This window comes from Morone saxatilis, unplaced genomic scaffold (assembly GCF_004916995.1).
Source record: "Morone saxatilis isolate NCDOM2014 unplaced genomic scaffold, NCSU_SB_2.0 Contig8, whole genome shotgun sequence".
NCBI classification, from domain to species: domain Eukaryota; kingdom Metazoa; phylum Chordata; class Actinopteri; family Moronidae; genus Morone; species Morone saxatilis.
In genome coordinates, this window is record NW_023340257.1 from 8051724 (window position 1) to 8064393 (window position 12670).

Consider the following 12670-nt stretch of genomic DNA (forward strand, 5'->3'; position numbering starts at 1 on the left):
AGACTGTAGTGAACTGGGGGTGTGGCAGATAGAGGTCAGCGCGGCCCTTGGTGCCAGGCGTCTGTGGGCGGAGGGGTACTTGATGTCTCTGTGGGCGTAAACATCACCTGGCTGATTCCAGCACACAGAAACAGGACAGTATAAAGGTACAGGTGTTGGTATAAGGGGAGGACACACCTAAACTGTTACAATCAACTGTGAACAAGAAAGACAGACGAAGAGGAAAGAAGGTCCCGCTGGAGTTTGTTATTCATTAACCTCTGGATGTGCATCTAACTACTTCATCTTCAATTTTTATAGGTGAGTTTGGACTGAAGAAAGTTCACTTTCATGACCTTTTTTTCCCAGTGATGACAACATTGTTGAAAGGATATTGTTAGCACTGGTGTGAGTAGTTCATTTCATTTCATAGGGAATAAGTTTTCACTGTGACTGTTTTATAAAATACATATAAAGGAAAGAGGCTACAAATAAATTGATTGGTAATTTTTTTTTTTTTTTTAACTTTATATATTAGCTCATGAAGCTGGTTTGTACCTCATTGACAAAATAATGCATTTACTAAAAATAAAGAGTCAGGACTAATTAGAGTCTTATTCCAGTAATTTCCCTTTTAAATCAAAAGTATTGCTAAATCCCTGCTGTAGTTGGAATTATGTTACAGTCACAAGCCACTTTAATGATGCAAATAATGAAAGTAGAAAATAGTAGTTCATTAACTCATATTAGACTGAGCCTAAAATAGTTTTATACAGCATTATAATGGACACTTAATACAAGTTATAGTCAAATATTGATAATCTGTGATAATAGTAATTAATGCAACAGAGGCAGCACTATTACTTCTCTAGCCTATTGTCTTCTTTTTTTAGTTAGTTGTTTTAGCTTTTTCTAGTATGATTAAATAGTTATTCATATTAGAGTGGGTCAATGAAACAAAAAAGTCAAATGCAATTCTAAAAATGTGCTTGTCCTCACAAATACCCCTGCATTCATGGATTGCTAATCTTGAAATGATTTGACTGATTTATTAAATTTTAACTGTGATTTTAACTGATTATTCTTTGACTCTGAGTCATGGCAGTAAAGGCCTTTCAGATTTAAAGTTTTATGTCCAGTATGTTGTGGATGGTCCTCAAGAGGAGGGTTTGTTCCCACTGGCAATTTGCATTTATAAAGGTAGTTGTTTTGTAATGCAAAGCAATAATTTTGAGTAACTTGTCATACACACAATTAAAATGCTAAACACCTGAAATCATTCCAGCACATATCTTCTTACAGTATGAAAACAGACTGATCTAATGATTAGGTGTAGAATGACTAGGTTTACTTCTAAAGGGATGAAAGTCTGCAAACAAGCTCTACGGTGTGATTATCAGATTTCTTTTGGCAAAATGACTGGATGTGAGCTTTGATGGTTGAAAACAAAAACATTAACTCACTGCACTGATCGTTTTGTACTACTTCACACTCACTAACAAGCACGCCATGATCCAAATGGGTAGTTTGCATGACTTGGCAAGAACAGAGGCCATACTTATTTGGAAACCTCTGTATAGCTAATACTGCCAGTTGCCATCCATCAAGCACCAGACTTATGAGAACTCAGAGCTAAAATAAAGTCAAAGATTGTTATGTCTATGAGCAGCTGGCCTTCTGGCTGGGTTTGCACAAATTATTTTAATGCCACGTTTATTTTTGTAGCATTGAAACCGAGCAAACAAAGCTGATCCTTGTGTTGAGACACTTGCATGGGACCAAAGATCCCAAATTATTTGGTTTACTTGGAGCCCTATGTGTTACAGTTCAGAAACTTTTGTTTCTCATTAACTTCATGTCTTTACTGCAGTGCTGCATCCACCCAGGATTATAGCCTTTCAGTGAGGATTAAAGCTGCAGCGAGAGAGTAGCTTGGAACATGTGAGACTGTGCATAAGCAGTCCACAGTGAGAATCAGATATCTGGGAAGAGCAGTAAATTATTTATCCTTATTGGAACAATAAGTACTAACTTATCCTCGCTTTTACATTTCTGGGGTTTTAAAAAATTAGTTTGAGCCAAAGTTTCATCTGCTAGGACAAGTTAGCTTGTCAGTACTGTTTGTATTCCTGTAGTTGTTTATGACTGCATTGTCATTAAGGAAATTATAAGTAAATGTTTACACACACACCTGCTTGGTGATGAGTTTTCTACTATATACTTACATGCTATATCCCTGTTTCATTGTCATATAGGGTGTGGGCTTCTAGAAAATGTTTGGGTTTATGAACAAACGCATCCAGGACTGGCTGGCGGACCGAAGATACCGCAGGAACAGATTAGTGACGAAAGATGGTCGCTGCAACATTGAATATGGAAACATCCAGTACAGCAATCACTTTGCCTTTCTGGCTGACTTCTGGACCACGTTTGTGGAGATCCGGTGGCGTTTTGTCCTCTTACTCTTCATCGCCTCTTTCACCCTCAGCTGGTTCATTTTTGGCCTGCTGTGGTACTGGATTGCCCGCAGTAACGGAGATCTGACGTGGCAAAATCCCGAATTAAAGCACACTCCATGTGTTGATAATGTTAATGGACTGACCACAGCGTTTCTCTACTCTCTTGAAACCCAGACAACTATTGGATATGGTGGCCGAGCACTCACCCCTTTATGTCCAGGTGCTCTGGCTCTTCTCATTATTCAGTCCCTTCTCGGAGCCATTATCAACTGCTTCATGTGTGGCGTCATCCTGTCCAAAATCTCTTTACCCAAAAAGAGGGCTAAGACCATCACATTTAGTGACATGGCTGTCATCAGCCCCAAAAATGGCTCTCTTTGCCTGTCAATCAGGGTGGCAAACTTACGCAAGACCCTGATGATTGGAAGCCAGATCTATGGCAAGCTGCTAAGGACAACAGTCACACCAGATGGGGAGACAATCATCATGGACCAAGTAAACATTGACTTTATGATGGATGCTGGGAAAGACAACCTCTTCTTTATATGCCCTCTCACACTCTACCATGTCATCGACAAGAGCAGTCCCTTCTTTGAGATGGCAGTGGACACGCTCCACAAAGAGGAGTTTGAGCTGGTGGTCTTCCTAGATGGCACCGCAGAGTCCACCAGCTCTACCTGCCAAGTCCGGACCTCTTTTATTCCTCACGAGGTCATGTGGGGCTACAACTTCTTGCCCATCATTTCCAGAAGCAAGGAGGGCAAGTACAGAGTAGATTTCTCCAACTTCTCCAAGGTGGTGCCAGTAGCCACTGCACATTGTGCCTACTGTTTCCACAACATCAAGGGTCATCACCACCATTCCAGAGATGGACATGATAACCAGGGCTTCGAGGTGATCGATATCAATGATCCCCCAAATGTCACCAAAATGTGAGCGGATGGATACATTGCAGTGAACAGTAAAACTGAGAATGATAGAGGCTTGTATCTCTCACTGATAAACACCTCAAGACTCAGAACAAACAGTTGCTGGATGCAGGTGTAGTTACCTAATGGCAGACAGCACATTGTGTGGCATTTAAATATGAAGTAAAGTAAACCTACTTATTTGTTATTCTATTGTGTTCAACACAGATAAGAAAGCCGCCTGTGGGTCAGGACAATTATGAACCATTTGTATGTAAAACCACACCTGTAACTGTCTACTGACCAAAAACCTGTTTTTAAAAAGGGAGGCCAGGTCACGTAAGATGGTGAAGCTGCAATTCAAGAACAGAAAAACAAACTTCTCCCAATTACTCACACATGGACTATACATATACGATCTTTCTTTAAATGAAGATGGAGTGAGTCTAATTGCCGTTGCAAATGTGGGTTTACCAAGTATCCAGAGGCAGGCAACAAGGCATATATTTTATAATGTGTGTAAATCTTACAATTACTTGAAGGACCAGTGTTGGGGGGTCATGCTATTGTCATGGGTGAGAAAAAGCTAAAGTGGTTGTTATTATTAATTTATGCTGCTTTAGGCTGAGAGACACTTGGACTTGAACCATTAGAGTTCGGCTATTGAGGCACTAGCAAAGGGTCGGGCTCAGGGGCCACTCTTTTTAAAAAGTGGGTGATGTAGTTGTTTCTTTCCTTCCTAAGTGAAGACACTGTGAGAGAACAAAGCTCTCATGAAACACTTAAAATATGGCTGAACATAGTAGGAAAATCAGTTCTGTTTGTTAAGTCATTTTCGATTTGATCTTAGGGGGAAAATACACTGAAATAAAGGCTATTTTTGCATTTAAAAAAAATGTCTGCATTGTCGTATTACTTTCTGAACCGGAACGTCACATAGGGACTGTGATCAAAAAGGTCAAAGCAACGTAATGACAGGTGCCAACCCCTATCACAGCTTTTCCTCTGTAAACAAAGTGAAGTTGTGACACCAAACATGGATCCAAACACAACAGAGTGGAAGTGTTTGGGAGATGAGAGATGTTGCTTACTGCCCATTATTTTGCCTGCACGTTCTGAACATGAAACCAGAACTCTCCATTTAGGGAAATAGCAGCACATATATTAGCATGAAGATTCAACAGGTTTTGGTAAGGTGGACCAGCCACTGACCAGACGCTTAGAGTCTAATGTGTGTGTGTCTGCACCAAGAGATTTTGTTGTAGCAATTGATAATGTTAAAGATTATGAATATTATTTACACATATGCAGAATTACTAAGCAGCATAAAGATGATACATGCCTTACAATTATATTTAGTCCACAGCTGTCCCTTGCTAGCTTTTCACTGTGTCTATGATACATCTTTTTGTCTACATGGTTCATGCAAACTAACAGAGCACTTTACAAGGCAGTAGCTGTCTTAACACAGACACCATGTATGCAGACTGGTTGTTAAATTGCCACCACCTATCATCTGAAGCTGTGTTCAAAAAGAGAAGTAAATGACATAAAAAGTCAAATGCTAACATTAAATTAATGTACCCAGTCCAGTCACAGCTTGTGGCTTTGTATAACCTGCTGATTCAAAACTGCTGGTTTGTCAGGTACAGCTAATAAATACTGTCATTAATATCTGGTAATGAGGGTGGACCAAATAGTTGAAACACATCTAAGTATAATGCAATATAAACATATAATAACATCACCACCACAATTATAGCTCTGGTTATCAAAAATGATCATAAAGTTAAATCAAGATCAACAGTTTAAAAAAAACTGAAACCCATCATGAAGGTAGAATTTATCGCAGGACTATTAGACCATTGTCTAACTACAAACTGTAACAGCTACTTTATCTTTCTGTAAAACACATGTGAAGGAAAGAGAGAGTGTAAGGATGTTTTGTGTGGGGCAAAAAGCTGTTTTCTATCTGCTGGAGAAAAAGGACATTTGTTTATGCAATAAACAAATGTAAAAGCATTACTGTTCCCTTAATAGGCTAAGTAATAATGCACACTTATAACGTGTAATGAGTTGTAACACAATTGAGGTGAAATAGTGTGTCCAACTTTGACACGATGATCAAGTATTGTACAAAATGTGCAACTCACTTGCTTGTTTTTATATGTCCCAGTATTCAGGCAATGGAAGAATGGTATGAGAGGTAAAAACATTTATTTTGTCACATTTTCCTATACAAAAGTCCTTTTTCAAAAGGTATTACTTCATACATTGCAGGAATGACAATAATAATAATACATTGGTTAATTGTAAAATTATACACATATATATATATATTTGATATCCAAAATACATTGCATATACGAAGTAGCACAGATCCCTTTTCATTGATAATGCTTGTGAAACATGGAAAGTAAGGGTACATTTGAATAATTTCTTTATGCTACAAATTACATGTTCCCTCTTTATTTGTTGTTTTTAAAGCTATAATTTTTCCGGAGAAGCTGGTTGTGGATATTAATACTGTTTGTATTATTTTGCATAAAATACCTGAAATTCTTTAATGCACAGGAAAAGCCACCAATTCCAGGGCCATTTGGCATAAAAGGTGATTCACAATGGAAAAGAACCATCATAATCACATGTTGCATATAGAGTAAAGGAATCCCTGGCTATTGGATTATGATTCAAGCAGGCACTTGTGGTTTTGGGGATACAAGAAAATACCTTGTGTGCATAAAGGCACTCAGGATGTTACAGCCGAATTTCAGAAATAATAACAATTAAAAGAAAATAAAAATGTTAAAATGTATTGCCCAAATGTACAGATATAAAAACGCTTAAAAATGCTGAACAAACTACTTAGCAGAAATGGACTTTAAAGGTTTGCATTTTTGACCGAGGTCAACTCGTATTAATTCTCTTGACTTTTTATACTGTGTCACATATGAAAATAACTCTGCATAATTTATACAGTAAGTTGCTTTAATGCCTAGTTGTCTGATGCTTATAAAATAATAAAAAATAGGTCTGACAAACGCACAGCGTTTGCGAATCTGAGGATTTCTTTGTTTCATCTCGTCATACTTTGTTGGTTTTGTTCTCGGATAAACTACTTAGTCCCAAGTAATTTATTTTCAAAAGGAATACTTTTGCTATTAACAGCTTTGAACACCTGAAGATGGATATGTTTTGACACAATACTGTTACATGATGATGAAATCCTGACTTGAGATTCACGTGCATTTTGCTGGGCTTTAGATCAGTGAGAAACTAACATTCAGACACACATGCTGCTCTCAAACTAGGATCCAGCCCTGGTAAAATGCAACCTAACTGTCTATTAACATGACTTATTGCTAAGCCACTTCTCTGTGCTGACCTATACGGTCCTGACTGGCCTACAAAGAGGAAGGAGACAGCGTGGCACTTCAAAATCAAAAATTGTCAGATTCCTGGTGATGACATGGAGATGATGATTATGTATGCTATGTATTTAAGGATGTAATGCTGTTCCATCTATAATAGAAAATATATGGTATAAAACAGCAGTTAAGGCACTGTGAGGGTTAGGTTTCTTATTATGCCATATAATAAAATCGGATGCACTCATGGCACTGTAAGGCACTTTGGATAAAAAAGACATCCAAACAATATTCAGTCTTATTCTGCAAAAAGAGATAGGCACGTTCATGTTTTAGATTCAGATGTGTGCAGCAAAAATGGTGTTAAAAATAAAGGATTTTTTTTTTTTAACTAAAACTAAATGAAAACATCTGACAAATTTTGATTTTGCTGCAGGGTATCCCTTTTTACGCATTTCACAAACCAGAAGACATTCACATTAATACTGACATGGTCGAGCGACAAAACATCTGGAAATGGCATGGCTGAAAGGCAACAACATGGCAAACATTGGATAGCCTAGTGTGTGGCCCCCTGAAAACATCTGACCTGGGTGGAATTATTGTTGCAAATTACTTCAATTACATGTTGACTCAGCTTCCCCAGCACAGTCGAGTCAACTGTACATGTTGTTGAACTCCACACACAACACACAGAAAAAATTTTAAGTAACCGATTTGACCCAGGTCAGCAAAACATACAGCGCTTCCTTCTCCAGCATTTAACTCTTCTCTAGCCTTCCAGTTTGGAGGATAAATTAAATTGTGAATGGCATATTCCAGTTGCCAAATTTCATTCAGTGCTGAGAAAAGTCCATCTCTTTGAGAGCTCCTCCTTGTCCAGCGAATTCCAGAAGACTCTCCACACACACATAAAAAGATGCAGATGGACAGATGAGCAGAGGGAGACAGTGGAAACAGAAGGCTAGATGTGGTGGGAATAAGAAACCCTGACATGGCTGTAGACGAGCGGAAAAGGCCGATGCTTTGAAGCATAATGTATATAATGTACTGAGGAGGATGTAGATTGAGACCCATAAATAATAGGCCCATGTCTGGTACTGTAGCGTGGTGAGGAGACACACAGACTCGAGTTGTTCTCCCTGTCCACGGGCTTTGTTTTTGGAAGGTTTTGGAAAGGACACCAGTAGGTGCAGCTTTCTGGAGGATGGGAAAGAGAAAGGCACAGGAAACTCAGACGCATGTCCAAAAAACATATACAAACAATTGCTAGTCTTGTAAAGATAAGTAGTATTCCATTTTGGAGCATAGCATCCAGTTGTTTATCAATTCTTAGAAATAAAAAAAGATCTTCTTCAATTTTGACCATCCTTCATTTAGGATTTCTTCAGAGGACAAATGCCTCTATTAACTCAGTCTTCATTGGTTCGGCATCATTAGGAGTGCAGGTCAGCAATTGTGGGACAAGGGAGGTTTAAGAGGGTCGTAGGGCGTCAGAGTGGGGTGTCTAATAGTAACTACCCAGGTGGGACGGCACGTGGGTGTTTGGGTGGCGAGGAACATTTGGGTTGGGGTAGATTCCTGCAGTGGGTGAACTCCAGTATGGAGCAGTGGGTCCAAAGAAATTGGAGGAGGTGACAGGCATGGATGGAGGGTGTGGTGATACAAAGTTGACCTTCTGCTGGTGGGCGTGGTAGGAAGGTACATAGGCTAGGTCCGAGGGGTACTTATACATGGAGGACTCGGTGGGGTGCGGCTGCAGTGCCTGAGCAATACCGTGGAAGTCGAACTTGTAGGCGTAGCGCTTGCCATGCACCTTGGTCATGATATTTTTGTCGTAGTAGTAGCGCAGCGCGCGGCTCAGCTTGTCGTAGTTCATGTTGGGCTTGCTCTTACGCTCACCCCAGCGCCGTGCCACTTCATCCGGGTCCGTCATCTTGAACTCGCCGTTGGTTCCCTCCCAGGTGATGCAGCCAGCGTTGGCACTGTCAGACAGGAGCTCCAGAAGGAACTGCCACAGTTGGATCTGACCTGAACCTGATGAAGAGAAAAACAGTCAGAGACACAGCCTCTTCCAACTAAGAGCTAATTATTCACTGTTCACAGCCCAACAGCTCATTATCTAACCAGTGAGACCTGCATAAAAGAACATTTTTTAGAATGAGGCTCACAACATCTGGCTTCACAACAAATGCGTTATAAAGACCTGAGCTTTCTTAGAATTGTACCTGGATTGGCTAGGCGACTACTAGTGGGACCCAGAATCTGGTAAGGATCTGTGGACAAAAGGAGAGCATTGTTAATCTACAAGCTTTGCTGTGGTGATATAATGGTATGTGAACCATACAAATTAGTATGGAAGCCTGAATAATAGTGTCGTTGAGATAATGCAATTTAATGAATTTAAAATTTCATCTTTATTACCTATGCTTATAATATCACATTTCAAGTTGAGTAAATAAAGCAAAATATACAAAACACTGACCAAAATGAGAGAGCATTATGAGCTGCAGTTTTAGTGTGTTTGGATTATTGTGCTCTGCACACCCTCTGAATAATGAGTTGACCACGAAAACCAATTACACATGCTAATAGATGTGTGCCTGAGAGGTAAGGAAAAACACTACAAACACTAGTAAACACTCGAAGCTTCTTGGTAGACTTCCAAACAGTCCATTATCAAATTGCTGGTGAACCACTTGTAAACAATTGTTTTACACTTTTTTGAGGATTTTAACAAGTCAACTGCCACAAACGGAAACTGATACAAATGCTAACAAATTATCTTTAAGCTGGCTTTGTTAGCTTTGTGCTGACTGTTGTGGTTTAATTTTATATTGATACTACATATATAAATATGTATGCCATTACCTGGCTGAGCTCTGGGCTGCTCAGTGGACTTGGTCACATTCTGAGTAACCACTGGTGAGCCTGTAGAGAGAGAGAGAGAGGCAATCAGTGGCGGACAAGACAGAGACAGAGAGAGAGAGACATAAAAAAGGTTCAGAGACAACATCAGTAGGGTGGCTACAGATAACTAGGCTACACAACTTGAAAGCACATCTGCAGCGGTGCAAAGTAAAGAAAGCAGTAGTTGGTGGCTGGAATGACTTTTGTTTGAATGTCTCTTTATGTTCTAATCTCTAATCTGTAGGAGTTTGTCCCACACGTCTCTGTGGATGCTGGAGCTGCCTCTAGGGGGATGTCAGCGTAGGTTAAAAAGCATTTGCAAATTATCTGGGTGTTTTTTAACATGCATAGAATACAAAGATAAAGTTCACCACAGTAGGTAAAACGAGGAATCACGCCCTTCCTCAGTAGGTTACAGCCATGCATACTTAACCTTATGTTCCAGTCAAAAATGCATAAGGACTTTAAATGACTTTTGTGTCCTTACCTTTGCCACTGTGCATGTTGTTTGACCATCCTGTCCGCCGTACAGCATCATATGAAGGGTCTGACAAAGAGAAGAAAAGAGGAAAGACACAGTTTATCTTTATTGTGTGCCAGCCTATCACAGGACTGCCACTGCGAAAGCAAAAACAGGGACCCCAGTGCCAAATGGCATCAATAAATCTATCAAAACATGGTTCAAGATGCTTTTCACAGGATATCTGGACATAGTAATGTGGTTTTGTTTGGCAAGCTGTGTTGGTTTAAATGTAGATGGCACAATCTTTGACAGAGTACAGTTGGTTGAGCAGCTTGCAACACTCACCACAAATTCAGGGACTGGTGCAAACTATCGTACAACAGGACAACAGAGGCACACAATACATGTATTGTATGCACATGATATTCCATTTCCCTACACAGGCTGATTTTATGAGACCTTGACAAACAGCCAAACTGGCCCAGTTTGTATGGGTTCTACCTGCTATGTGTCTGCGGTTAAAACCTGACTGAGTGTGAAGCTGGACTGCTTCCAGTAACAATCAATCACTCTGACACAAGCAGATAAAACAGGGGATGTATTCTTCCCCTGGCAATGTCTCAAAAACACCCTGGTATACTCACAGTGCATCTGGCCAGCACCCTCGATGGTCTGGATTATTGCGGGCTAATACAGTTTATAAAATTGCCAGAACACAGGGAAATACGATGCATATTGTAGCCAGATTTAACACCCTGTATTGTGTGGAACATACTATTCATAGTGTTATCATGATCGCAAATCTCTTTGTCAGCAGTGTTTCTCCCAGAGGGGTGCAGATAGAGACAGTGTAATGGTGATGACAGAGGTTGTTGCTACGATAAGCAAGCTGTTAGAAGGTCAAGAGGCAATCCCATTTCCCATCATTGTAGGTGGAATTTTTGACAAGAAGGGTTATTGACAATCGGAGTTGGCAGTTTGAATCCTTAGATTTAGTAAATTGAAATCCTTAGATTGGAAAATCTCAGAGAAAGAGCAAGACTCATTCCTGATGCAACAAAATGGACACCAAATTGTATTAGGCCACAACTGGCCAGTGAAAAACCTGTGCAAATACGAAATATGGCGTTGCTAATAAAGAGCATCAGGTCCTTATCTCCGACATAAAAAATGTAGCATTGTGTTTTACATAATATGCATGATTAATTATCTCAATCGATCATTAGATTGATATGTTTTGACATTTCTAAAGTGAGTGAGGGTGCTGCTGCCACACTATAAATGCATTATGTGTGTGTATTTGTGTGTGTAGGTGTTTTTTTGCCAAACATGAATATTTATGTGTTTGCAAATTACTCTCCATTATGTTTTAACTAGTGCATTCAAATAACTCACATGCTGACAAGCTATCAATCACTGAAAAACAAGCACATTTACTAATATATAAAATCTCTTTATTCAACAAAAATGTGTAGTTATTCATGTTAATTTTGTGATGGTTAATCTATTTATTTAAACTATCAATTCAGGTCTATCAATTAGGTATGCAAAACACTGTAAATTACTTATTGTGAGTGTGCCATTCTTAGCAGTGTCGGAAACAAATAGGTGGTCATCTTTACTACAACAACCCATTTGGGCTTTGTGTGCCATCTTGACCAGTATAACCTCATACAGCCACACCAGAGGAAAATCCAGTGACATCAAATTCACCATCAGCTTCCACTTCATGTATGGTGATCTCTAAACACTGTGCAATACTGCCCTCGTGTGGATCACAACATATTGACATGTTGGTTATCCTGACATCAACAACAAATGATAAAATGCACAAAATGAAACTCCTTATTTCTCCATTCAGCACAACTCAACTCTAGATCCAAATCTCTCTGCAAACATAACAACAAAGTTTGCCTGGTAACCTGCGACACAAGTGTTTTATTGTTTTACTCATTTCATAATCCACCAATGAAAATGTAAAAACACTTCAAATCCAATTATGTGTCTTGTGCTACTTTCAAAGGATGTTTTGTTGCCTTGTTTTCCCTTTCCTTACAGGCAGAATATCCACCAATAGGAAAGCTTCCTGCTGCTCAGGGACGTCTTGATCTCTTTGCTAATATCTAACTTTTCAACTTTAATCCCTGACATTTCAGCAAATGCCTATTCCTGTCAGCAGTCAACAAGAGAGGTACTGGGATATTCAAAACGGAGTAAAAGTGCAAGACAGTACACGTAACGGTGAAAAAAACATATGGTTAAAGTAAAATAAAGGATATGAGGTCACAGCAAAGCAAAAGTAAAGTGAATAAATTACAATATGATCAAAAGAATGAAAGAAGGAGAGTGTAATATAGAGAAAGACAAAAAGAGAGAGAGGAGGGACAAATAACAAGCGGGCTGCCGTGGCTCAGCAGGGCTGTCAGGTTCAATCTGGTGTGGGCCGGCAGGATAGCCAAGGAGCAGTGACTGGGGGAGAGTCCTGGGAGACTTGCGTTTCCTGCCTGCCTCGCCTGCAGACAACCTCTCTTTGTTTTACTGGCCCTTTTTTCCCCTCTACTCACCGCCAGCCGCCAACCCCCC

The 12670-nt window shown here is 39.7% G+C and overlaps 2 protein-coding genes across 8 annotated transcripts in view; one reads left to right on the top strand and one right to left on the bottom strand.

The window, feature by feature from the left end:
- The first annotated feature begins 2252 nt into the window (after positions 1-2252).
- Positions 2253-3415, top strand: kcnj1a.1 (potassium inwardly rectifying channel subfamily J member 1a, tandem duplicate 1). Its single transcript, XM_035680371.1, has one exon. It carries the CDS (start codon positions 2253-2255, stop codon positions 3372-3374), a length of 1122 nt encoding a protein of 373 aa, XP_035536264.1. The 3' UTR covers positions 3375-3415.
- Positions 3416-5546: 2131 nt separating this feature from the next.
- fli1 (Fli-1 proto-oncogene, ETS transcription factor) overlaps positions 5547-12670 on the bottom strand; it is a 33111-nt gene continuing 25987 nt past the window's right edge. For all 7 annotated transcript variants that reach the window (XM_035679835.1, XM_035679837.1, XM_035679836.1 and 4 more), the window contains 4 exons: positions 10112-10171; positions 9586-9645; positions 8943-8990; positions 5547-8751 (listed from right to left, as the gene is read on the bottom strand). In XM_035679835.1, the coding sequence (XP_035535728.1) occupies positions 8222-8751; positions 8943-8990; positions 9586-9645; positions 10112-10171 (698 nt within the window). In that variant the 3' untranslated portion in view covers positions 5547-8221. The remainder of the gene's footprint in view (positions 8752-8942; positions 8991-9585; positions 9646-10111; positions 10172-12670) is intronic.

Bases quoted from the DNA above. Each gene is read 5' to 3' on its own strand.
- kcnj1a.1 (XM_035680371.1), top strand. From the start codon at position 2,253: ATGTTTGGGTTTATGAACAAACGCATCCAGGACTGGCTGGCGGACCGA.